Below are 26,808 nucleotides of genomic sequence, written 5' to 3'. Positions count from 1 at the left end.
ATGGGCAAACAGTCTTGAGGCGCACCCAGTCATTAAATGGTTTGTTGATTTTCCTGTGAGAGGATTAGCGCCCAAGATCTATGCTAAATTGATGCAAGTATCCATTGGAGAACTCCCAACAGCAAGGAAATGGGAGCGAGAGCTGAGCCCTGAGGGGAACGCAATTAATTGGGAGACAGTTTGGGACAACATTTTCCATTGTTCCAAGAACCCAAATCCCCAGCAGATCCACTTCAACATATGTCATAGGACATATTGGACTCCTTAGAAGAGATAAGTCTCTAAAGCCATTCCTACTCCCTATTGCACGGTCTGTCAACCTGAACAAACTGGAACTGCATATGGTCTGGGAGTGTGAACAGGTACATGAGTTTTGGAATAAAACAACATCAATAATATCTGATGTGATAGGATGTCGAATTCCTTCTGAACCGATTGTTCGGTTGCTTAATGACGACTCTAAATTACACCTGATTGGGAGAAAGAAGAAAATTTGGCTAGCCGGCTCAACCGCAACTAAGAAAATGATAGCTCAATGCTGGCTCCCCCCCACTCTCTTTGTATAAAACAGTGGTTGGCGTATTTTCTAGACATTGAACTCTCTACAGCAAGGATCAACAAAGCCAAATCATCAACCATTGACCCATGGAAAAGCACAATTTGTGTTTCTGTTCTGTAGGTTAAAAAAAAAGAAAAAGAAAAAAAAAGAAAATCACAATTCCAGGATCTTAAAAATCAATTTGTGTAGATTTTTGCAACTTAGACATTACCTAGAGAAAATAACGAGAAAGGAAGAATTGCAACAAACTAATTTGGGTATAGTGAAGATATTTCTACTCTGTTACAGGTCAGACCCTGAACGTGGAAACATATCAAAGATATATAAGGTGTTACAAGAAGTAGAGGGGAATGATACTGCATATATAGAGGAGAAATGGGAGAAGGACAGTAACATCGTGATGCAGATGGAAATGTGGGGGGAAATAATTTCACAACAGTGGAGAAGTACATCTGCTCTGTCCTGGAGAGAATTTGGATGGAAGAGTATAGTTAGGTTTTTTAGAGTTCCAGCTCAAAGGATTTCTCAAGGAGCAAGTACATCCTGTTGGAGATCCTGTGGCAAGAATAAGGAAACACATTTTCATGCATTTTGGGGCTGCCTGGCCATTTCAAAATATTGGAAAGAAATGAAATTGATCATGGAGAACATAATGAAAATAGTGATTCCATAAGAGTTGACTTTATGTCTGGGATTAAGACCGGACACTGGGAAGGGGTCTGAAAACAAACAGAAGTATAATATCCTATTACTAGCGAGTAAGAAAGCAATCACAAGGAAATGGTTGGTAAAAGATTCTCCTACAATCGAGGACTGGATCAAAGTGGTTTAGGATATTTTTATAATGGAGAAGCTAACATTCATTCTCAGGCTTGAACAAGATAAGTTTGAGATCTACTGGAAAACCTGGATAAACTTTATAACAACTTTAAGGCAAGATTCTGGGTAATGTGTTAAATCCCCCTAGTTTTTGACTCCACTCATCTGGTTCAGTTTTTGTTCTTTGTTTCAGCAAATAGAGTTATACATGTATACAGAAAACTATCTTACTTAATCCATAATTATTATCATTTGTGTTGATTTGCCATTGCAGTTATTGTCACCCCACTATAGGATATTATTTGCAGGAAAAGTTTATGAATGAGGAAAGGTACAAATGGCGCAGACAAATGTATTAATTTTACAGCCGTTACGGTCTATTTTACTTACTGCTGTATATTTAGCTATTTTATTTATTCTATTTTTATCCTTGTAGTTATCACTACCACTTATTATTTTTTGGAATCTTAAATTCCATACCAGTCCAGAACCGATACAGAGGTACTGTGATGTGAGAGAGTGTGGGTGCTTTTGTAATGATGTGAATTTTTCTTTCTTGATCAATGGCATGTATACAGACTTAAGAGCAACATGTATAACTTAATTCTCTTTAAATAAAAAGTTTAAGAACAAAAAGAAGAAAAAAAAGACAAAGAATGGGTCTTTTTATGTAACTGTACAAAAGTTAAGAAAAGAACTGATTAACAAGTGTAATGATGCAGTCCTACTACAAACTAGCAGCACAAGACACTCAAATGGGGGAAGAACACAAAGAAGAAAGCCAACATAGCCTCAGGACAGTCTTGATATCCTCATGCTGGGCTATATATTTACTTGAGCACCCCATTTGTCCCATCGTGAGCTTTCCAATTTTCCAGGCTGCCTGGCTATGTGTTCATGGACCAAAAAGAAAAAAAATCCTACATTGTTTCAGTCAGTCATCTTGTATGTAATGAAAGTATTCTACCATGTGACACTGCGGCTTAATGTGTGCGGGGGGTGCGATTACTTCCATTTTCATACTTAACACAGCATGTTCATCAACAAATATGGCGGAGTTAAGTGAAGTAAAAAGCCTCAAAGAACGTAAAGAATTACAGGGAACTATCAATCACACATACAAAGAAACGGGGAATGGTGAGCAACAAAGATAGAAAGATGCAAAGTGGCAACTAGAACTACTGAGGTTAAAAAAGAGCTCAATGGGTGTTAACAGCCCAGGAGCCTCAGTTCTAATGAGTCAACTACAAAGAAAGAATCATCCCGAGAGCCTCGCTCCCCTTGGACCACAGCCAGGGTTGAGGTCTTGCCAAAACAGCAGACACAGACACACACGCACAATCTGCACAGGCATGTTGATATGGTGCGTGTCCTGAGTTGAAGACATGGGGCTGCAAACCTAATTAAAGCCCTTTTATTGTCTGACTAGAGAGGACCCTACTTCTATTTCTGCTAGCTTTTTTTTTTTCCACCTCCAATTTTCTCTATTTCCCCTTACTCTAACACACCCTTACTTACAGTCTAACCCACCACGGGTGGTCTGACTCTGCTTTGGCTTTCAGAAAGAGAATAATAAATCCAAGAGGAAGGATGAAGGAGCAGGGGTGGGGATACCCATGGCGAAAAGTGGGCAGTGGGATAAATGAAAAGAAAAGGGAGATTGAGCCAAAGTAGATTAAAAACTCTGTGGGAGCAGATGCCCTTAAATGTGACACCCTGTGTGTCTGCACTAGCGCTCCTGAGTATGAGAGAAAGAAAAAGAAACCTTGTGAATCATGCTTTAGCCTCCAATGCCATATACAAAAAAAAAAATATCTCACATAATGGAAGCAAATTCCATCAACGGCAATATGTAATCACAAAAAAAAAAAAAACACGAGGCAGGCCTCCAGGTAAATCGGAAAATGTCAGCTCAGTGTTCCTACCTCGTCTGACAGCTGGGAGTAGTGGGTCTCAGCAGTGGCGAGGATAAGGACAGGGCTGAAAGAGGGCACATCGTGCAGCAGGGTGAGGAAGGTGCTCTTCACAGTGTCACTCACTATCTCCCACCACTCTGAGATATGTGGCATGAACACCACACTGGGCACGCTCCGGCGGGCCTCGCGGAAAACCTGCAACCACACAGTTAGGTCAAGCACACACTGCTTAAATCGGAATGGGAAAAAAAGGAAAAGTTATTGTACAAGACATTAAACCATAAAGCCAGTAAGTTGCTTACCCTCTCCAGATTTAAACCACCTGTGCAACAGATGGCCTTGTGTGGATGTGCATGTGTATGAATGCGTGTGTGTGTAGGTTGGTAGTAAGAGGGCTGCAACAACTTGGGATGGCCAAAAAGAGGGCTAAACAGCTTGCAAAGTACTGTGCCATATCTGCTATTATTGGCAACCGCCACATATGGCGGAGACGTTGCTACTTATACCCTTAAGAACTGAGTATTATGCTTGTTAAGGGATACTGTGAAGACATGCTGCATGCCACTCGTCCATGAGTTTGCGTATATATTGTACTGCATCCGTAAAATTTGTGTCCTTGTAGCATTTTCTTCATGTGGACATAAATGAGGGTTAAAACGTGCGCTACCTGAGCACAGGACTCCTCTGGCGTCTTAGCGCTGACGGAGTAGAGAGTGGGCAAATCCAGGAGGTGCACTGGCAGCTTGTCCAGGTGGTGCAGCAAGGCAGGGGCCAAGTGGGAACTCTGTCCTGAGCCCGGGGGCCCAGCCAGCAACAGACGAGGCCGGTAGGCTGTCGGCTGTTGGAGGGCAGAGCTAGACACAGAAGGAGTTTGTAGTAAGCGTAGTATCTCTCACCTTTTGATCACATACCGGCAGTCACACGGTCATTGAAACAGGATTGCCACAGCAGAGGCCGTATCATATGCAGGTTAGTTTTGTTCATTTGCTACAGTAATGTTGAAGCGTAAAGCTACAGTTGATTCTAACTCAACAACCCTGGAAGTGCTTCACTGTGAATGCATTTTTAAATGGAAAAGGCACTGTGTACTGTAGGCCATTTCTGTGAAACCACTTCAGTACATGTTGACAGTAGCAAAATTCTTGTTTATGTCAGCTTGAACCATTTCAAGGACAACATTTAATATATTACACCTTTGACCAAAATGAGAACAATCAGAATACTATAAAGAACAACAATGAACTCTTTGAACGGGATTGAAGGCAACCTTAGGCTCAAGTGATGCAGTTTAACGGAAAGAAGAAAAAAAAAAAAAAGAGAATGAGCCACACAACAGTTAAGTGGTTAGATAAAGTCACAGAAGCTTGTTACAGTTTGGGTGAGTCTCTAACTTCACCGTATTATGTAGGAGCCTTCCTGTGTCATAGTGACATACACAGAGTCCACAGCATGGGGTCTGCATGCTGCAGCACAGTGCGGTTTGTAAGGTCTATACACAATACCTGTACTTCTGTGTGTTTTGCAAGTATTAGATGAGCCAAAAAAGATGTGAGTCTCTGTTTTCATCCGATTCTAGCATTATTTCTCCTATAGGTTATGTGGCACCTACAGTACCCATGTATTGGAAATCTTGGAGATTTCTGTAAGCTTCCATTGTGGCATAGCGGTTTGATGACAATTTGATAACCAAACCCTGGCTTTAGGAGCCCTCTGATTAAGGCAGAGATCATATTGGCATTAAGTGCAGTAAGTTTGGTGCCCATCCAAAAAAGCCTGTCTATATCTATACAGCTACACATTTGCCTTGAGGTTTTTTCTTTCGTATGCCCACAACTATAGTAGAAAAAAAGTTTAAGCCTTCTGTTGGACCTAAAAACTAGAGGCTTGTAACAGCTTAACAGGTTCATCAATAAATGATTCAAGTAAACAAAAAGTCATCCCGTTCATTCACCCCTCTCCATTTCTGAATGAAAAACAACTGCGAGTCTGCTTTCAGAATTGTCTTATCACTTTCATCCTCTCCTCTGATCTAGCTCGTTTGTCTCCGCAGCGGAGCATTTTGTACAAGTGCTGCCTGTGGAGCTGGTATTTGTTGTCCGTTCCTCTTATTATACAGTCCAGCTTTCTTGTTCTTGTATGGAAAATAATGTGTTAAGTCTTAATTAAGAAAAAGAAAGAAAACTAGATATAGATATATATACTCATACTAGATATATTCGATAATACTATGACAACTAGTAACTCTGTAACCGGATCGATGTTTGAAAATTAAATATATGTTCTGTGTATGCTTGGTATCTTGGCTTTTTGTCTTCAAAATTCTAGACATGACAGAAAATCTATACCAAATATTCATTTTTCAATCTCATATAATCATAAAAATATGTTCCTGTGTTTGTTTTTAGTGGTTTAATTAGATACCAATGTCTCAGCACTTAAACTAAATGTTTTTTTGTTGTTTTTTTTTTTACTCACGAGGAGAAATGGAGGAAGGGTCTGTGCGTTGCAGAAGAGGAGTGCTGACTCTTTGGGGATGCAGCAGGCTGGACTTCATAGATGGAAGCAGAGCGTTCTTCATTGTCATCATCACTGTACACGTCCTCTTCAAGCGGTTGATTGTCGGCGCCTAGCACAGAGAAAAACACTGCTTATACAGCCATGCATAATAAGTAGCAACTCACTTTAGGACAATTATTTAGGACAGCAGTGGCAAGTGCACTTAAAAGTTTGTTTCTCGAAAGTTGAATCCTCAAAGCAGCCCTATCACTGACATTAATGCGGTCATTTCACAGAAAAAGTGAAAATGGAAAAAGAGAGCAGGCTTATTAGGCGAGATGTAATGGGCATTTATAGCAATACAGCACTCTGGGAAACTCATGTCGTTATTGGGTGCAACTCCCGTAAGCAATCTCCAACTGGTCAAGTGCTGCATTGTGGCTAATCTGCTGTAAACACTTTTGGTGACTGGAGAGGGAGTGGAGTTACTGAAGTGCAAGCAGAATGACTTGGTTATCCAATCTCTGCGCTATCACCTCTGCATTCTCAGGGGGAATGTTTCATCACACACTCAGTGTGTATGCTTTGTGTGTGAGGGTTATACAAAGCACTTTGGTAATGAGGTGGGGTGGTGCGGGGGGAGAAGCAAATACTACAAAGAGCCAAGAGGGAAAGCACACTAACAAGGGAGACAGGTGGCAAGGGAGAAGACAGCAAGAGTCAAAGTGGGAAACGCAACAACAAGGAGTAGGAAAGTGAAAAACAAATGAAACCATGGGCAACTGGGTCCCAGTTCCCTACCGCGTGTGTTGTCCCTGTCAGTACACTGAGCGTGGGGGAAGACTCGGAGCAGAGCTTTCAGCAACAAGGAGAAAGAGCTGGCCAGCAGGGGCCTGAGGGTGGGGGACAGGGCACGGCCAGGGGGAGCCAGGGCCCTCTGGGAAGCAGGGACGATTGTCCTCATGGCCTTGCTGAAGTCGCCGGGCCCCAGGACGATGGAGCCGACATCCAGCTTCAGTTTGACGCTGCTGCCATAGATCTGGGGGTAGCGGCGGCGCAATGCCGCCAAGGCGGTCTCTGTGCAAAGTGCTTTGATGTCAGCACCGCAGTAGCCTGGGAGCAAGCCAGAAACACAAAAGGAGAGTTATTCATTTGTTTGCCCACTTTTTTAGGCTGTATCAAGGTTGTTTATGAATGGCACAGGGAACGTGAAGGTCAGCGGCATTTAAAGAAAGACAAATTCTCAAAAATGCTATGTCGATACTATGTTCTATGTGCTTTACAAGTCCACATTAGCCAGTGACAATTTGAACTGATACTTATATAGCAAATATGGCATGCATTTTGAATCCACAGGTGTCACTCTTACCGACACATTTTTCTGCAAGTTCATCTACAAATGGCTCAGCCAATTTGGGATTCCATTCCCGTGTGTGAATCTCCAAGATGTGCTTTCTGGCCTTTGGGTGGACAACAGGAAAAGAGACACAAAGAAAGACGGAAAACGCAGAGTCAATAGATGACGGGGCACCAGTCCTGTGTAGCCTAACAAGAACAACAATGTATTTGAGGTGTGATTTAAATAGTAAGTTGCATAAGACAGGGTCAAAGACACAAAAGGCACGTCAAATATACTGAGAAACAAAAATCACATTAGAAATATAATTAAAACCATGTTTTACTCACCTTTACTCTATCTAGATGTGACAACAGCAAGAGAAAGATCAAAAAGGAATCAAGTGCATAAGTGAGCACAACAGAAGGGCTTGCAATACACCCCTTATTTCACCGTCTCCACAGGACTCGGCTTTGATGAGCCAACATTAAGAACAAAGTGGTCTTTGTCATGAGTCAAGAGCAACATGATTTTCGTCATCTTTCATCACATCTCCCTTTCTATTTAAAAAGACACATCTGAGACAGATTTCACGCAGGTTTCCATCTTGCGCAATACCAGAAGGGAGCTGAACTTGAAATGTGTAGAGAGGATCGCTACGTGTATTTGCACAAGAGCAAGGTTTTTCATCAGTCGGCTCACTAACGGCCTGCAGATTACCAATGATCCCGCTGTGCCGACAAACTATGCAAGGCAACCCACATTAGACAGGCTCGATGGAGAGAGAAGAGTCACATACATTGAGCCATTTACCAGATTTTATTGTCTCTTAACACTTTTTTTTGTGCCTAGCAGGGGGGAAAAAACAGGTCTCCCTGAGTGCAAGATTAAAGCAATCAGATCTGCATAGCAATAATTCTTTTAAAATTGATTTTTAATTTTCCATAAACCAAACGAGCATCTGCTTTGCCACTTGCTTGTTGTAACAAAACATCCAACAGTGAGAAAAAAAAACTGTTTGAGGAGACTCTTAATAGCCAGGGGGCTGCATGTACTAATTTCGTCGCACGACTCTTATGAGTAAAATGCCAATTACTTCTGCATTAAATTGTGTCTCCAGCTGCGTGTGCCTATGGGTACAGCATTGTATGTACAGTTAAGTGCTCCGTATACAGAAAATCGCATTCTGTCATCTCCCAGTCGGCCAGGAGATACAGATTCTGTGGTGAAACAATATCTTAAGTAATACTGCCACTGTACATCTTGGACTTCTATGTGTGATATGCAATGTTTTACACATACTAATGAAAAGATGAAAAACATATCTGCTGAAAATCCCTGTACAGTGGGGAAAAAAATAAATAAGACTTTGCATGTGTGGTTGTGTCCATCGACATGTGTCTACTGTACACGATATTGATGTGTCACTCTGTCTCACCTTCTTGTCGGGCAGGTTGAACAGAAACTCCCGGTCAAAGCGTCCAGGCCTCCTGAGTGCCGGGTCGATAGAGTCAAGTCTGTTTGTAGCACCAATGACCACTATCTCCCCACGACTGTCCAAGCCGTCCATCAAGGCCAGCAGAGTGGACACAATAGAACTGGACAGAGGGAAGGAGGTGGGGAGACAGAATGTAAGTATACATGCAGACATTAAGAGCCCAAATACTTATTGAGATTGCGAAAATATGACAAGACTCATGAGCCAGTACGGATCAAATAAACAAGACATTATTTCTTCAAAGAGAACACAGACGGGGTCTATAAAAACACATATTGAACAAAACCATGTGGGGCAAAAATATCAACTGGTCTGTTTCTGTGTCGAGTAGAGCTCCACGTATGCGTTTATCCAGCATGGCCGATAGAGCAGAACATCTATAAACTCAAGTTCTGAATAAACTTTGGTCCAGAATTACATTTTACAGTAACAAATATTCCATTTTCTGGATGGCAACCATTTCCACAAAGATCAAGCTGTGATTGTATGATGGGCCTCGTCCTCGCCTGCAGTTCATATTGAAATGGGCTAAATCGGAAATTAAATTGTTACGATTTCCAATTTCCATTGCTATGGCTACTCAACACCAAATAATCAAACTCTGATGCATCCAAATCCTGCCAAAAATCAAAGCTGCAGTGCCAGTAAGTTTCAACTTGCAGTTTAAGAAAAACTGCACCACCTATTGGCAAGGAGAGTAACGGCAGCAGCAGTTTAGACCTGCAGATGCCAATGTTGCAACTGTGACATTTTGACCACTGCATGTCACATCTTTTGGGTACAGATACGTTTTTGTTTTTGTTTTTTTCTTCTAAATTAGCCTTACCTGTGTATCTGGTCTTGCCTGCTGGAGCGAACAGGAGCCAAACCATCAATCTCATCAAAGAAAATGATGGATGGCCTCATCAGGTAAGCCTGATCAAAAATAAGAAAAAATGTGTAAGAAGAAAAATGGACCTCTCATTGAAAAACAAGCAAAAAAACCAAACATTAAAAGCGGGCTGGGTTCAGTTTACTTAAATAGTACATTTCCTCCAAAAAAAGCGAAAAGCAACGTGAGTGAACTGAAACTATTCTCCCAGCAGCCACCAGTTTCCTATTTACATCCTGAAGTCAATTCAGGTCAGGCGACTGAAGCTGTGGTTACAACCGGCGTGCTGCCTCTGTGTCTCACCTGGTCAAAGAGCAGGCGTAGCTGGCGTTCTGATTCGCCGACCCACTTGCTGAGGCAGTCGGCTCCTTTCCTCATGAAGAAGGAAACTTTTCTGTCTCCCTGGCTACACTCGTTGGCAAGCGCCCGTGCTACCAGGGTCTTTCCTGTCCCCGGGGGGCCGTAGAACAAACACCCTCTAAAAAAGCGAAGGCAGAGGAAATGGAAACCGTGTTTATTTGATAATAGCAAAAAGGAAGCCGCTTTATCACCTTGCATCTGTGTAAGTAAAACAACTCATGAAAGCGGACAGCGTGTCTGGAATCAGATTTTAATCTAGTCGGTTTTTACATCAGCCTTGTCCGAAAATACAACAAAGTTCCAAACCAAAAAAAAAAAAAAAAAAAAAAAAAAAGCTTTCTGAAATAAACACACATATTCACATCTTAGTTCTTCTCACCTGGGAGGCTGAATCTTAAACTTCTCAAAGATCTCAGGATAAAGCAGTGGGAACACGACCATCTCCTTTAGTGACTGAATGTGATTACTGAGGCCACCCACATTGTCAAATTTCACCTGAGGAGAAAACACACATTTGAAAACTGAAGCTCTCCATTCATGGAGTAAATTGGCTCCTAAAAACTTGGACACTTTCAAATTTGGACTAAAACTACATTCTGCTTTACAGCTTTCTTGGTATTTATTCATGTTTCCACTCACTGAGCTATCAAGGTTCATGGGATCCACATCAGCCAAGCTGGCACCCACTTTCACCCGATCACGCAGCACCCCACTAGCCAGGTCTTCTGACGCCAGGTTCATGGGCAAACATCTGTGGGGGAAAAAAATAGGATTGACATGTATGTTAGCAGTCATAGATCTTAATTATTTTACATCAGAAATAGTGTTTTTAATCAAAGCAAAAGTAAAACAATGGGAAGATGAAAAAAAAAGAAAGAAAGAAAGAAAGCAGCAGTCATCACCTGTTCCTGGCCCGGGTCATGCTTTTGCTTTTCCTCCGCTCAAACCGCTCTTCATCAGAAGACGAGGTGGTGTCACTGCTGTGAATGGCATGTTTCTTCACTCTGGAGAAGCGCGACAATCTGCATTCAGTTTTACACCATTACACAGTAATATTCCTGAATCAGCAGAGGCCAATGGGAGTGTAAAAACCTTTTTATAACCACAGCTCAGTTCATTAGTCAGGGTAGTGAAAATGCTGCTTAGGAGTCACACACTGGAACGCATTCAGCATTAGATTTGACACAAATTTCCACCAACCTTATATGGCTTCTTCTTGCTGGGGATCTGTGCGTGTCAAAAAGTGAGGGGTTGCTCTGTTTTCTATTCACAGGCTCTGAGAAAGCAAACACAAAGCAACCAGTTGTCACACACCAAACCTCTTAACAGTTTCAAACATGATTACACCGAGAGGAAAGCATGAAATAAATGGACAACGTTCCTAACACAGCAAGAAGAAAACGTATATATGACGGTGTGATCAGCAATTACCAATAGGTGGTGCTTCATATCTCTGCACTGTCTTCCGCTGCCTCAGATTGTACGGCCTGTCATTTTCCTCTCCCGCCTCTTCTGCTTCATCCCCTTCGTCGTCTTCATCCTCTGCATCCTCCTCTTCCTCACCGTGAGAATCTGAAAGTCCAAAAATGTCCTTTTGAAAACTTCAGATACTACCAAATTTGAGCTTTTAAAAAGATTCCCCCAAAGTACACTAAGCAATGTAGACTGTAGATTTTTTTTAATTTATCGTTTTGATGAATTAAGTTCAAGCTGAGGTGGTTCATTAACTTTTCATGATCTCGCTCTCGCGCCACTGATTCATAAGTACAACATTAGCAGGAACTGACCTTCCGTCCCTTCCTCCTCTTCATCCTCCTGCTCCGTCTTGCTCATGACTTTGTGGTGTGTAGGCATGTTGAAAGTGCCCCTGCGCATGGATTTTCTGCGCTTCACCCGAGAATACATGTCCATGTTTTCCTAGAAAATACAGGGCCGCTTATATATTTTTTATATATACATAATTAATATGTATGGTTTGTTTTTATGCAGTTGAATTGTACTTTTATAGCTCTGGGTTGTGTGTTAAGGGAGGGCCACACTCACCTCCTCAGTGTCTCTAGTCCACATGCGAAGTCGCTCCACCTCACGGTTCTGCCTGATGCTGCTGATGTTGTCCATCTCCTGAAGGACAGCCTCAGCAGTGCTACACACACACACACACACACACACACACACACACACACACACACACACACACACACACACACACACACACACACACACACACACACACACACACACACACACACACACACACACACACACACACACACACACCTTGTCTCACTGAGGTATATGATCTACAGTGCAGGTTTAGACAGTGACATTTTTCTTATCCTTATTTTAAAGAATGACTATTCACCTCTAATTGGAGGACTTGTAGCCCTTACTTGACTGCTGCACTGATGGCATACCAATTTTTAAATCAAAGTACTGATTGAGTTGTATATACTGTAGGTAGGTTTTGTGAACGAAGCAGACCTGAACAACATGGCAACCAAATACAATTTAATTTAAAAAAATAACTCTCTGGATTTCTCAAGTATTAAGAAGTCCAATTCCATACAGTATGTTCCAAGATGAATAAAGTATGCTCCAACCAATAAAGTCAGATCCACGTCCTGTTTTGTTAGAAGCAATGTTGCAAAGAAAGGTGTCAGTTGTGTGACTGCTAAGCTACCTGTTGACCAGCTGGTCAAACAGCAGGCTCTGATTGAGGTGTTCAAATTGGCTCTTCTTCACCCGGCAGCTCCTCTTCAGCTCCACATGGCCATTCATGCGAGAGTGATCTCCCCCTCCACTCTCTTCGTTCCGGTGACTCATATGGGCTGCAGCATCAACACAAATGTAATGAGAGACCTATTATTTAATTGTATGCCTCTTAAAGCATATTTTCAATGTATGACTTTAAAAAGATTAAAAAAGGGACAAATTAAAAAAAGAATTGCATTACCGTGTCCATTTTGCATTATGCGAGAGGACAACCTAGAAATAAAACAAAACAGGTGAAAATACGTATGCACAGATAACTACAATTAACCTGACATGTTGTTGTCTGAGTGCTCATGTTTAAGTCTGTACGTTTACTGTTTACCTGATTACAATACATGACATGAGAAGAATGAGATCTGACTCAACAGCAAGACAGCAAATAGGCGTCTAGAGATTTAACTCTTGCTTATTTTAACTTTGTACAGACAACTTTGTCTTAACAAATCATTATATTTCTGCCCAAGTAAATGTAGGAGATGACGTACTAGCCTATCAGTGTGCTGCACAATATATTACTATTGATGACTGAAACCAAGGCCAGCAACTGGTGACCTGCTGACCTGGTGTGGTAGGTGGGAATTTCCCAGCTGACCCTCTGGCCCTTGGTCTTAGGGGATGGGGAGGTATCACTGGAGCTGGGCTCGGAGGCAGTCTGGCGCCGCATCCGCTTGGAAGGGGGAGCCAGCCGCGGACTGCTTGGACTGCTCACATCACTACTGGGCTCTTTCTGTTGAACAAACAAAAAATAGATTCACACCAATTTGAGGAGAGAAAGCAGGAGAGAATGCAAAAATGACAAACAATCAGAACAAGCAGGCAACAGAAAAAGAGAATGCCTCATATCGTGACAGCCTTTCACAATTATCTGCATAAACCATTCACCCCATCGAGATTGTATCAAGCCAGAATATTAAGAAAAGAACAGGCAAGCATGAGTAAAAATCAAATCCATGACAACATAAAAGAAGAAAGCTAGTACTTCAAACGGCAAAACCCAGAATAGAGTACTATGATGATGAGACAAGACACCTTGTACCCAACTCCTTAATGTATTCCCCAAATCACAACAGAGCACCAACCAGACATATGCCCTTGATGCTCACGCCCTTCACAGCTTAACTTCCCTGCTGATATGAGAGCATATCTCACTGTTGTCATAGGCAACTGTCTGCAATGTCTGCACAGGGGTTTGTCTGACAGATAGATGAAGTAAAAAGTGCATAATGTACGAACAGTGAACAAATGCACAACTGTGGCCAGCTGGGTGCACCTTGAAATCATTTTCCAAACATTGTCATAACCGATGGTCAGGTTTAGCAACAAGTTTTTGACAAGGTCTTGACACAGGACACTGAGCGAAAATGGTTGGGAGTTTAGTGTACAAAACCTCAATTTTCTTCTTCAGAAAAATCTGAATTCTTCAAGTCGCAGTCACAGACACATTACCGTGTGTCATCATCAGTTAGCCTGGCTTGCGACCCACAGCCGGGAATGATTCGAATCACTTGAACCACAATTCAACACAAGTATAAACCCTCGCCAAACAGCCCATTAAAACTCAAGAATGTACTAATGACTATGAATAAATTATGAGATAAGTGAATTAGTTTGTTTGTCTGTGTTAAATGCTATAATAATCGTAAATAATGCGGAAACACTGAGCCTCGTGCCTTGCATAATCTCAATGTTTACATTTTGAGACAAAGACTGTCAGACAGCTTGTAGGTCAGCCGATCAGAGTGCAAACATAAGCTATTCATTTAGTGTACATTTCGAATAAGTAGAAACATATCATTCTGTTTAACGTTATATCAGTGCGTTTTAAACGCTTACTGTAAATACATGCTGCATAGGGGCCTTTGCAGAAGAAAGTTCAATAAGTTCAGACTTGCTAAATACAGGACTCGAGTCAGCCAACTGTTTTGAACCTGGGACTCCCTTCCCCCACTGTAAACTAGCTGTCGGGCTAGCTATAACCTACAAACGCTAGCTTAACTAAAGCTTTATCTTAAATAATCAAGCTAATACTTCCAGGACGGCGACAAGAAGTAATTATAATAGCCTCATGTCAAAATCCCAGTTGTCGTTATTAAGAGGGCTAATTTGTGCAGACAAATCTGAAACAAGTCAGCCGGGTAAAATTGCCAAACACAAAGGGAACTCAACTTGGGGCTAGCCAGGAGTTAACATCGCTAGCTTGAAATTTGACAGTTGTGCAATACGTTCAGTGTAAATGACACGCGTATGAATTGCAGCATTAAAGTCCTTTATTGTGTATCTGCGTGACTGAGTGGGTGTCAACTTCAATACTGCTCGTAGTTTGCTGTGAATTATACATTATGTAGAGCACCTTGAGGCCACAGCTACAGCTAGCTACCTAACCAACTAGCACAGCCAGCTAGCTAGCTGACCGGCAAAGAAAAGAAACCGGCTTACATGTTCATCAGAGTTTCGCTCGTTTCTCGACGACGATCTAGTCCTCGAGGAGATGAAGGGACCGCTCCCCGACCGTGAGCTTTTCCTTGTGTTCACCATGTTTTTTCCTTTTGTCTGCCCTTACTGAATCTCCCTAGCCAGCTCCAAACACTGCCTCAGTGAGCGCAGCATCGAGGCGCCATTTCTCTCTCTCTCTCTCTCTCTCTCCCTGTCTATCTCTCTCTCCCTCCCTCCCCCTCTCTCTTCCTCACAAGTAGATGTGGGTCTGTTTGGCAGGTGCATTCATTTTTGCTGACTGGACTACTACCACAACAAAAACTAGCCTAATTTAGTTATCATGTATAAACAAATATAACAAAAAGGCCAATTAATAACCAATACAAGCAATTTTGTTGTGTTGTTACGGGTTATAAATTACAACGTGCAATTTACAGTAGGAACATTACAGTGAACAGTACAGACTTGCATAAAGTCACTAAGTAGGCCTACTGAAGAACGATGAGTTCCTAAAGGAATATTAAAGGAAACAACTTCAGAAAAATTAAAAACCTGAGTACACCGTGTACCACTCAGATAAATACCAGGGACTCATTTGAAGCTGGCAGAAACTAAATGGAAGTGGGCAGCTTCCAATTTATTTGAAAAAAGTTACTAGCTTCTTCACAAATTGCGTAGGGCGTAGGCTATTACAATTCACTCTCCTTTCTACAAAAGTTGTGAAAGTTAATATCAAAACCGACATGTACAACCTGGACTGGAATCATTGCTCCTTAACATTCAAAATAGCCTACCTAAAAAAGATATTTTGCATCCACAGACTAATATTATTTTGTCATTCTTCACTACAACCTCTCTACGTTATCGAAATAATGATCATCATTCTCCTCTTGCTGTTTTCAGTGTTGCTCCTCACCTTGTTCTCCACACCATTTTGATTCCCACATCTGAGAAATATTATATAATAAATCTATGAATATATAATTCCCATTGACATGACAAGACCCAATGTGTTTTTTTTATTCGTTACTTAAGGTGGGCAATAACAGCGACAAGTTTCAACCTTTGATCACACTAGGTTTCCTATGAAGTAAAAGTGGCATTTAACACAACTGTAGTTAGCCAAGAACTTACTGTGATCCTCTCCCGAACCCCTGTGGGACCCCTTGGGGATCACTGCTGAAAGTGTGTGTGTGTGTGTGTGTGTGTGTGTGTGTGTGTGTGTGTGTGTGTGTGTGTGTGTGTGTGTGTGTGTGTGTGTGTGTGTGTTGCCTCTTCTATTTCTGGCTTGACTGAAGATGCAACTGTGCTAGCCATCTGTTTCATGTTTTAGGTTCAAGGTTTTTTTTTAAAAAAAAGCATAATCAACACTATTTTTGTTTTATTAAATAATGCATTATGTGTGTGTGCATGGAGCTGCTGAAGGCACCATCTGTGATCCGACTGTTAGAAACAATAGGTATCCCCACCACTGAACACAAGATTGAAACCTTTGTAATTCTCAAATGTAACTAGAACTGGTCAACACCTAATTCTAATGGTTTCTGTTGCTGTAAAAATAGTTTTCTTTTCATATTTTTGAATTATGATCTTTTGAGAAACACACAAATGAATCCATCGATAACTAAAACTTTTTAAGTATGTGAAAATAGACCTCAAATTAATTGTCAAATGGAGAATTTATTGGGCCTTTCAATGGTCATAGACAAATCCCATATGTACATCAGAGAGTAAAGAGGCTGTGCCCTGATTTTATTCGTAGGTGTTCAATTGCATTGTGAATTATTCATACTAAAAGTGAATCAGTCTCATATTCAGTTAATTCTTAATTAATGCATGTATTAATTAATTGACTGACTAATAGTGTACATAGTATATTACAGTAATACAGTATTTAATCACACTTGTGGTTATATTATCTGCCCCTAGTGGTCAATAGGAGGCATAGCAATGTAGATGGGCTTATGATTGTCTCACTGGAACACATTCTCCAACTGAAAACATGTCTGTGAAATGGAGGGACTTGTGGTGTAATTTTAAATAAGTTTTGCATACAAGATTAAGTGATAATACAGTAAATACAGTAATACAGTAACAGTAACAGTAGTTAAATATTTTTCAGATGGCAGTCCACTGATCAGTGTTCAATAGCTGGACAGGGTGAGTAGCCCAGTAGATAGATAGATAGATAGATAGATAGATAGATAGATAGATAGATAGATAGATAGATAGATAGATAGATAGATAGATATGCAGATAGATAGATAGATTTCGACCCTGTGTGTATCAGTGGTATTTCCTATGCCATTTAATACCGTCATCAGTTTCAATTGCAAGTCAATGAGTTCAGCAGTAGCCTACAGTTGCATTACGACAAGAGGGGTCGATTTACGGCACTGTTATTACTTCACAGACATTGCTCAGCAGAATAGCCGCTGCACAAAACTCATGGCTGCAGATGTGTAGCCCGGGATTAACCGACAAAACACGGACTGGTAAATCACTATTTGACCTTAACCTTAATACGTGCATGCAAATTGGCATCTACTGTGTGTGTGCATGTATAGATATCTATGTTATGATACACAGGTCCTATGTCGCTGGCTCTATGAGCGTCTTGGCTTTATGACGCCCACTTAGGCCTGCATAATTAACGATAACGCTAGCTGCTTGGTTGTTTATCGATAAGGTTATAGAGCTCTAGCGTACAATGACTTGTGAATGCCAGAGAATATAGGCTATACATAATTGAGCTAATAAAGGTTACCTCTCAAAATATAGGCCTAATAAATAGAGTGTATAGGCTACTGCAATATACTTTGATTATTAGCACTAATATTATCATATCATATAATGTGTACAGCTTATTTTTGCACTGCTATTATTGTCATATCGTTATCATTATTATAATGTCTGCAGCTTATTTTAGCACATCATTATATATTATTATTATTATTATCATAATGTGCGCAGTTTTTTGTTGCATTATTAAACTGTTATAAAGTGTAAAGCTGAAACTTTTTTTTTACTCCCTCCCCCCCTATATTTCATTAACTGTACTACTTTACGTGTCTCTGCAAATTGCCCCTCCGCTGTGATAGGCCCTATATAACGTTTGCTTTGTCCATTTGTCATTTTCTTAGATGGAAAACACACAAAGTCATGAAAGAGATTGAAACCGTGGGGGGCGAGAAAGATGAAAATTCGTAAGTCACAACAAATTGGTTGCAAGTTATTTTTCCTTAAAATCCCTTATATTTAAATGGAACAATTGAAATTAAGAGTTCCCATAATATTCCTAATATTCCTGTAGGTGTGAATCAGCATTTTTCTTGAAATATAGATAATGGCAATACAACTCAATCCCTGGATTAATGTAGGTCAGTTGTATCTAGAATGAGAAATCAATTTGATTGAACCGTAAAGTGTCCAGGAGAGCACTTTTTCTTTTCTTGAGGTGCATTTTCTGGTTTACAAACCTGCACGCTTAACATTATTTGGGGGGGGAAGGGACAACTCAATAATGCAATTTCTGTACAATAAAGCCTGTGACCGCAGGCTGAATTCAATAAGACATATAATGACTGAATCACACACTTGTCTATTTCTTAATGGGTTGTCAGTGAAGAAAATGAAGAGGAGGCTCCAATGAGGCGTAGTTTCTCGGTAGAAGACCTCCTCGGTGAGGTGGAGAAGATCTGTTACGATGCCTCCGGGACATCAAAGGTCAGAAACTAATTCCCACCACTAAATCTTCATGGCCATATCGCTGCACATATGCGTTCTGCAGCTGACACAGTAAAGCTTGATTATGTCCACAGACATATTTTGAGATCATTGACAGTTTTGACGTTTAATTATTTTTGAAAAATACACCGTCGACTTATAAGAAGAATAAGAAGAAAGGATGAATAATTAAGTAAAACAAGACACCCACATACTGTTATAACGTAATATACTAAATAATTAAAAAAGAAATCGGGACGTTGTTAGACAGAGTAATCTACAGTGACATTACAGTTATGACGGTTATATATATATGTGCTCACTAACCCACGCATATCAACATCTACTGTACGTGGCCATCAGAGTATTCAGTTAGGAGTTCAGCACATACAGGGATCACTGTAGTGTCTCATCAGGGCTCATTTTTGCGGCCTTCCTTCCAGGTGGAGATGGTGGTGAGGCTATGGAAGGATGGCTTCACTGTAAACGACGAGGAGTTTCGCAGCTACTCCATACCAAAGAATCAAGACTTCCTGGATGCCATCAAAAGGGGGTGAGTAAAAGTTGTCAAGCCACAATTTTACATGTGTATCGAGTAAGATTTTACTACCTTAAAGCACAAAAAAGGACCATAGTATCTTAAGCTCTGATAGGTTTGTTGATTAATATCGGTGACCTTACTACTACTTCAACAAGTGTTGGGATATCTGGCGCTTATTAGCTCACCTACTGGCCTGTGCTTTGCGCCTAAAACTACCTAATTTGTTCCTCTCACATTGTGAAGCGGTAAAAGATGGAGGACGTTGCTACATGCAATGGTCGGATATTGCAACGCATATTCTCCAGCTGATCAAAAGCAAACAACAAAGCATATATTATATATATTTCTGCTGGCTCTGGGTTGTATTGAGTATGAAAATGTGACTTGTGTCCATGGCAAACCACTGTAAACTTAATACTTAATACTTACATATATAAGTTATTAAAAAATAACTATAGTATAACCTAGTATAAAACAGAACTATGGGGAACTAGATTACATAAATACCTAATAAAGTTCAGTTTCAGTTCTCTCGCTCTCTTGCTTGCTGTTTCTTTCTTTTTTTCTTATTTAGACTAGACTAGTACTATGTTGTTTAAGTGTCAGTTACATGAAATAAAATCCCTGTCTTCAGCCAAATCCAGTGTCCGACCTGAAATTTTCCCAGGTAGGATAATGGTGCGAGTGCAATGATGCATGTTGACTCATTCAGATTGACACAGGTCACTGTGTTTGTGTAACAGAGATAAAGATTTTCTCCAGGTTAGGTTTTGCCGGTGGACCACCAATTTTCAGATTTGACTTAAACTCAAAATGGTGGTTGACTTTTTCTTTTAAGATATACCAATGCAGACAAGCCTCACATTACATTACTGTAGGGTATACTGTATATAGAGAGCTGAACCCTGTATGTAGCTCAAAATAAAATAAAAAAAAATGTTTCTCCTTGGTTCAATCTTACATTCAAACCCTATTGGTCCCCAAGGGGAAACTAGTAGTAAAGATGTCCCTCCTACAGACCCCAACCAGGCGATATAAAGCATAATGCTTATTAGGGCTCATTTGTCATATTGATTTACCTGACTAGACTTCAAACCCGGTCTTTTATCCGTCCCAGGGAGCTTCCGGCAGAGTGGGAGAGCCGAGCAGAGGAGAAGGAGCTGGAGATCAGTGTGGAGGATCTGACGGAGGAAAATTATGTTCCCAAGAAAAAGGCCTTTCACCCCTTCAGCGGGCGCGGATACCGACTTGGCAGGTGAGATGTTGCTGTTGTGATAGTGTTACCAAGTAAAAGGTTACATTTTAGAGTATTATATATGTTGATACGTGGTTAGACCTTTTTTTTTTTTTTTTTTTTTTAGGATTATTCAGCGTATAAATATTGTTAAAATAAATAAAAAAAATAATCAATAATGTACACCGCTGAAGTTTCAAGATACTATACTACTTTATACCACTAGGTGTCCTTCTACATCCAGGTATCAAAACACCCACAAGCAGATCTGATCAAACAGGCAGTCAGCCTGATGAACTCAGAGCCTCGACATTTTCACATCACTGTATGAATACTGAATTGAATACTGAGAGTCCAAGAAATATTGAGTGTGAGATTTTGTCTGCCTACACCCTGGGAATAATCAAATAATAAGTCCAAATACACAACGCATATGCTGTTTGTAGCTTTAACTGGTTCTTAATCTGTTTTTTTTTTTTTTTTCCTGTCCATTCCCAGTGTTGCACCCAGAGTAGTGGCCAGGTCACCATCTGTGCACGCGGACGGAGAATCTCCTCCTATTCCCATGGTAACACTAGACCACGCCCTTCCTGTTACCTCCCTGCAGATCTGGTTGGCTGACGGCAGAAGATTGGTGCAGAGGTTTAACCTATCGCATCGGTGTGTCTCACAAAGTCAAGGCCCAAAAAGAAAAAAAAAAAAAGCCAGCATCTCTCCCCATCTTGCTTGACATCATCAAACAACATCTACATATTAAAGACAGACTAAGGATTCTGCGTGAGGAATATCGTGACCCTTTCCACCCCTGTTATGCTGTCTGTAAATCCCCTAATCTCAAGCATAGCAGGGGAAAAAAAGTAGTTCAAGGGATGAGATAAGAATTTTGTTTGTACTAGCTTGGGAGGTGGTGAGGGGGTTTGTTTGAGGATTACATAATGCTTTGTTCTAGTCTGCTGGAGTTGAAGGCATGGTGCCTGTTATATCCCCTGCCACGGCGCATGGGGCTGCAGAAAACATTATCTGAGATGTAGCAACGGAGTGGATCTATAAAATCCCCAGAGAGGGATTGCGTAACTTGGATGCAGCATTTATATAACAGGGTTAGTAGCTAAAGGATAGGGAGGGCTGGACCCCTCCAACCTTCTGCTAGCCTCAGCGTGTGAGGAGTGGGTCTGCCATACGATCGCTCGTATATGTTGGGCTGTTATTAATAATGGATGATGTTACTAGTATAGTGCTTCAGAGAGACATCATGGGTCACAAGAGAGCGTAGAGTATTTGGGCGGTAATGCGTTGCTACCGAGAAGGAACACACATGAGGAACAGTTCTGCCTTTTAACCTTCTGTCCCGATCTTAATTCTGTCTCTTGATTCTTCTCTAGGATCACCGATGTTCAAGATTTCGTGGCGCGTTGCCAGAGGAGCTCCCCACCTTTCGTCCTGACAACGTCAGTTCCTTTCCGGGAGCTTGACGACAAAGAATTGAGTCTAGAAGAGGCGGATTTGACCAACGCCGTCATCGTACAGAGACCCCTAAACACAGAGGCTCCGTTTGGACACTGCTGATTAAAAGCCCCCCCGCCTCACGTAATGCATACAACACACCACACACACCCCTTCACCGACACCTCACCATGAGCCTGACTGCAGTCTCAAGGCTTCCTGTAAGGTATACTGTTTCTTTATTCTGCAGCTTGTGCTGCATTTGATGATTGTTATATTTATTCATCTCCGTGTAGGATTACCTGCAGCCTAATGGAGATGTTGTCAGTTCTTTGCCACCACAGGTGCTGAAGTGCTGTTGATAATGCTTACTTTGTCTTTTTCCTCTGGAGGACAGTGTTTACCTGCCAACAGATCTCCCAAAACTCCCAAACTCCAGAAAGGCAAACCAATTCTGTCGCCCGTGCAGATGGTCAACCACGTGTGTCCATCTGGTCGTCTATCACATGTAAACCTCCTTCCCTCTCACGCATGCGCGCGCGCACACACACGCGCGCACACACACGCGCGCGCACACACACACACACACACACACACACACACACACACACACACACACAGAGACACACACACACACACAACACCAGCACCAACATAGTCTCTAAAGTCTTCCCAAACTGTGATCACCAGTTTTTCTGCACTACTTACAATAAAAAAATAAAAAAAATGAGGGGCTGATGTCTCAATTTGTATCTCTGAGTTTACAGTTGTATTTAAGGGACATATGATGTTTTTTGCACATTATTACTATTTAAAAAAGAGAAAAGATAATATGTTATTTGTGTTGGCCTGTCTGTTGAGATTTGTTGAATTGTTTTGCCATTTTTTTGCTTTTTTTTTGGTGTGAACATTTGCCTTTGTTCTTGTGGGGAGGGATTTAATTCAGAATGTACAATGAATTGTTTTATTTGACTGCATCCTTTCAATACATATCACATATCAAGGTACAATAAAAATCGTCCTTAAAGTTCTGCACGTTTTTGTTTCTTTTTGACGAAACACAAAAATGAAGTGAAGTGGTATATTTCTAAAAGCACTTTGACCATTCATAATTCATATTATTACAGCCCAGGTGTGAAGACTGCTGACAGAAATATTTGATAATTAGGGCATCCATCAGCTCGGAGGGATTGTGATTATCGCGGTGATTATGGCGTGACACCGAGCAGCACCTTATTCCGTGTTGTTATGCAACATCTGTGCTGCCATTACAGATTTAAATGGGGATTTAGATTAAGGAGGCAGGGAGGGGCTGCTGATGTCAAAAAGGTCACAATTGGAGGAATGATGACGTCGCAGTGAGCATTGTGTGTAATAGTGGTCACTGGGTTGTAGAAATCACTTGCTAAACAACAAAAATCTAATTCGGGCATGGTTGTGTAAAGTTAAATCCTTCTCTTTTTCTTCCTGAATGATGCACCTTGTGTTTCTTGGCATGTGTAAGGACATGTGTGTGCTTTTGCATCTCCTCATCTCCATGCTTTCTGCCTTGCATCTGGAAGAAGGCGAACATTATCCATCTTCAATATTTAAAGCAATGGGAGGGAGTGTGCAGAACAGGAGGTTTTGTGTTTGCTCATGGCTGAGGAAGAAGAGATGACAGCCTCAGGACGGCCAAGGTTAGGGGAAGAAAAGTCTTGAATATTCTAATCCCCTCTGAAAAATTACCTTTCTATGAGGCCACATTTTCAGATTTTCTACCTGAATGTACAGGCTGTTGGCAGCCAGAGGGTGTCTGGCTAAAGAGTAAAAGAGAGCACATTTCCTTTCTGCTACATATTTAATAAGGCTAAGCATGCAGGGAATTACTTTCCCTTTAACTCCCACATTTCCTTTCAGAATGACCCTTTTACTCATGCAGCAGCCAACCTTTCATTTTGCACATTCCTCTTCACGCATTATCGGAAACATACCCGTCCTAATGCAGGTCATATGGCTGACTTTTGTGCAACGGTGCCTTTTTCATTGTCATAATGTGGTTTTGGTCAAGGGGTTTGCATGCTTGGAATTCATGGGTTCACTAGCCGACGTCTCCATGACATGTTTGTTGTCATGCTCTGAGGAGAGGCTTACTGTGGAGAGTAAGCATCTCGCTCTAAAGGAGCTGCTTATGAAAGTACTTTGTGGGAAAATGAAAGGCACTCAATATATCATAAGCGAAAGACTGGAAAAAGAGCCTATAAAAACAGCATTACAAGTATATGTAGAACTGTATCTCATTTTCCAACCAGACCAAAAATGTTTAGAAAAAGCTTACTTTCATTTCTGGGTCAAGCCTAGATTGAACTATTTATATGTATTTATAAGAAATATTTTGTTTTATAGAAATAAGGATCTCTAAATTAAACAACATAGTTATCTTACAATATAAATTAGAGCCTTCAAAACACAAGGTTTTAGAAAATAAATGATAAAGGTTCAGTTAAATGGTACTGCACTGGCTTTACACATGAAATTCAGTTTACTGGTCACAAGGATGCTACCTGTGAATCAGATGTATAATGTCTTCTGTGGCTCTGGAGGGAGTTCTCTTGAATTAAAAAAAATCACCTTGATCAGACTTAAAGGGCTCAAAAGTTAAAATGTTTAAACTTGCATGTGGTTTGAAAGAAGTGGACCGTTTAATGGCCTGGTCAGAAAGTGGCATAGCAAAATTAATCTGAGCATATGTGATATATATATATATATATATATATATATATATATATATATATATTGCACCTTATATATATTTTTTTTTTTAAGATTATTTTTTGGGGCATTTTAGGCCTTTAATTCCACAGGACAGATGAATTCAATTCAATTCAGTTCAATTCAATTCAATTCAATTCAATTCAATTCAATTTTATTTATAGTATCAAATCATAACAAGAGTTATCTCAAGAAACTTTACAGACAGAGTAGGTCTAGACCACACTCTATAATTTACAAAGACCCAACAATTCTAGCAATTCCCCCAAGAGCAAGCATTTAGTGCGACAGTAGCGAGGAAAAACTTCCTTTTAGGGAGAAACTTCGGGTGGTGAGGAAAACTTCCTTTTAGGGAGAAACCTGGGACAGACCCAGGCTCTTGGTAGGCGGTGTCTGACAGTCCCGGTTGGGGGTGTGATGAACAGTGGCAATAATAGTCACAATAGTAGTTCTGGTAGTTCATGGTGTAGCAGGGGCACTGCAGGGCGTTACAGTAGCAGGACGTAGCAGGGCGTAGCAGAACGGATGAAGACATGAAAGGGGAGAGAGAGGGGGAATGACATGCAGCAAAAGGCTGCAGGTCGGAGTCTAACCCGCGGCCGCTAAGTTGAGGAGTAAACCTCTATATATCTGCACCTGATCTACCAACTACCAATGTTTGGTTTTTGAGGCTTGGCGACGTAGGGACTACTCGCAGGGCTAGTCGTTAAACTACTGTAGCTGGCAAGCTAACCTCCAACACCCTAGCAGGACATGCTAACACAATAGCAGTCACAATAGCTCCCCCGAGGTTCTATTTTTTAGGAACTGTACCATTTACTCCTTTCAGCATTTAATGTTAGTTCTGAGCATTGTACATTATTTCATTCAAAAAGATTTTATTGGAGAGGAAACCAATGAGCTCAGTTGCTAAAGTGGCAGTAAATTCCCACAGTTAATTCAAGAGAACGTAGAGTATCATCAACTAGGTACGAAGAGGATTAGGGCCACAAAAAAATTATTTGGGTTCTGAGTTTAAAGGTGCTGTAGGTAGGATTGTGAAGATCCAGGACTTAGCCCAAAAAATTGAACATCAACAACTTCTCAGTCCCTCCCCCCAAAACGGTCTCCTAAGCCCCTCCCCCTACAAGGGAGACTGAATGGGTGTGCATCAGCAGTGATTGACACGCAGTTCGACTACAAAAAGTCCCTCAGTTTTATGAAAGTGTAATCACAAACCACTGGAGTACCCCTTTAAGTATGCCTACCACACACACACACACACACACACACACACACACACACACACACACACACACACACTGGGCTACCTTGTATTGGAATGTCTATGTTAAACTAATTTAAAAGCTACTATTAAGTACAAACCAACTACACCTACTGTACTACAAACTATTTTGCAGTGGCATTGAAGTGTACACCATAATGAGTATCTGGTGGTGATGAGGCAGTGTGGGAAATATGTAATATATAGATGTTTAACGCACATCCTTGTTGAGTATTTTTTTCACACACACACACACACACACACACACACACACACACACACACACACACACACCGCCTCTTTGTTCCAAAGAATTGCACAGGTCATTGGGTGACAGAAATGAAACCAAACTGCATTTTTGACATTCCGCGTGCACCACTTCATTAAAAATGCCATTTCATGATATGCACGACCGGATATCAGCGCGGCGATAACAATGAATAACACATTCATTTGAGACAGGTGAGAGTTTGAAAACAAACCGAGCGGGGACCGGCTTTCCATACGGAAACAACAACACACACCTGCCAAGAAAATACCCAGTAAAGCATAGTGATGCTTATCTTATACCAAGTGTAGAATATTACAGGATTGAGATTGTCGGATTACCACACCTGATTAAAAATACCACAATGATGTCACTATCTCACAAATAAAACACTAGGCCTATATGTTAACCTCTGTGAAATGTTTTAGAAACGATATTAATCGTGTTGCGTTGTCTCACAATGCTTTCCCATCCAAAACAAACACAGTGCCTGTGTCAAACCATCGCCTGCCATACAGTAA

General features: G+C 41.0%; 2 protein-coding genes across 4 annotated transcripts in view; one reads left to right on the top strand and one right to left on the bottom strand.

The window, feature by feature from the left end:
• atad2b (ATPase family AAA domain containing 2B) overlaps positions 1-15,263 on the bottom strand; it is an 80,165-nt gene extending 64,902 nt beyond the window's left edge. Inside the window, exons 1-19 of one of the 2 annotated variants that reach the window (XM_028604952.1) lie at positions 15,064-15,263; positions 13,188-13,354; positions 12,809-12,840; positions 12,536-12,683; positions 11,899-11,998; positions 11,643-11,772; positions 11,287-11,427; positions 11,056-11,131; positions 10,758-10,877; positions 10,495-10,606; positions 10,235-10,350; positions 9,799-9,973; positions 9,451-9,539; positions 8,565-8,724; positions 7,160-7,250; positions 6,592-6,903; positions 5,770-5,920; positions 3,962-4,148; positions 3,304-3,489 (exon numbers count right to left, since the gene is read on the bottom strand). In XM_028604952.1, coding sequence (XP_028460753.1) covers positions 3,304-3,489; positions 3,962-4,148; positions 5,770-5,920; positions 6,592-6,903; positions 7,160-7,250; positions 8,565-8,724; positions 9,451-9,539; positions 9,799-9,973; positions 10,235-10,350; positions 10,495-10,606; positions 10,758-10,877; positions 11,056-11,131; positions 11,287-11,427; positions 11,643-11,772; positions 11,899-11,998; positions 12,536-12,683; positions 12,809-12,840; positions 13,188-13,354; positions 15,064-15,162 — 2,592 coding nt within the window. In that variant the 5' untranslated portion in view covers positions 15,163-15,263. The remainder of the gene's footprint in view (positions 1-3,303; positions 3,490-3,961; positions 4,149-5,769; positions 5,921-6,591; positions 6,904-7,159; positions 7,251-8,564; positions 8,725-9,450; positions 9,540-9,798; positions 9,974-10,234; positions 10,351-10,494; positions 10,607-10,757; positions 10,878-11,055; positions 11,132-11,286; positions 11,428-11,642; positions 11,773-11,898; positions 11,999-12,535; positions 12,684-12,808; positions 12,841-13,187; positions 13,355-15,063) is intronic. The other variant, XM_028604953.1, reaches the window with a different exon arrangement.
• A 2,185-nt stretch (positions 15,264-17,448) lies between these two features.
• Positions 17,449-23,034, top strand: ubxn2a (UBX domain protein 2A). 2 transcript variants are annotated; one of them, XM_028605447.1, is made up of 7 exons: positions 17,449-17,555; positions 18,204-18,266; positions 18,684-18,786; positions 19,230-19,339; positions 20,445-20,582; positions 21,060-21,221; positions 21,944-22,723. In XM_028605447.1, exons 2-7 carry the CDS (start codon positions 18,223-18,225, stop codon positions 22,125-22,127), a joined length of 741 nt encoding a protein of 246 aa, XP_028461248.1. In that variant the 5' UTR covers positions 17,449-17,555; positions 18,204-18,222; the 3' UTR covers positions 22,128-22,723. The 2 variants fall into 2 exon arrangements, with proteins under 2 accessions (XP_028461248.1, XP_028461250.1); XM_028605449.1 differs by lacking the exon at positions 18,204-18,266 and having other exon boundaries at positions 21,944-23,034.
• The last annotated feature ends 3,774 nt before the right edge of the window (positions 23,035-26,808 follow it).

The sequence above is a fragment of the Perca flavescens genome, chromosome 18 (genome assembly GCF_004354835.1).
Source record: "Perca flavescens isolate YP-PL-M2 chromosome 18, PFLA_1.0, whole genome shotgun sequence".
Classification (NCBI taxonomy): Eukaryota; Metazoa; Chordata; class Actinopteri; order Perciformes; family Percidae; genus Perca; species Perca flavescens.
The sequence above is the reverse complement of the archived record's forward strand: the minus strand, read 5'-3'. Positions and strand labels throughout refer to the sequence as shown.

What these genes read in the sequence shown, in the direction of transcription:
- ubxn2a (XM_028605447.1), top strand. Translation starts at nt 18,223, where the DNA reads ATGAAAGAGATTGAAACCGTGGGGGGCGAGAAAGATGAAAATTC. An exon ending in GGCGAGAAAGATGAAAATTC is followed by an intron (nt 18,267 to 18,683) that starts GTAAGTCACAAC and finishes ATGGGTTGTCAG; the next exon opens with TGAAGAAAATGAAGAGGAGG. An exon ending in CTGGATGCCATCAAAAGGGG is followed by an intron (nt 19,340 to 20,444) that starts GTGAGTAAAAGT and finishes TATCCGTCCCAG; the next exon opens with GGAGCTTCCGGCAGAGTGGG.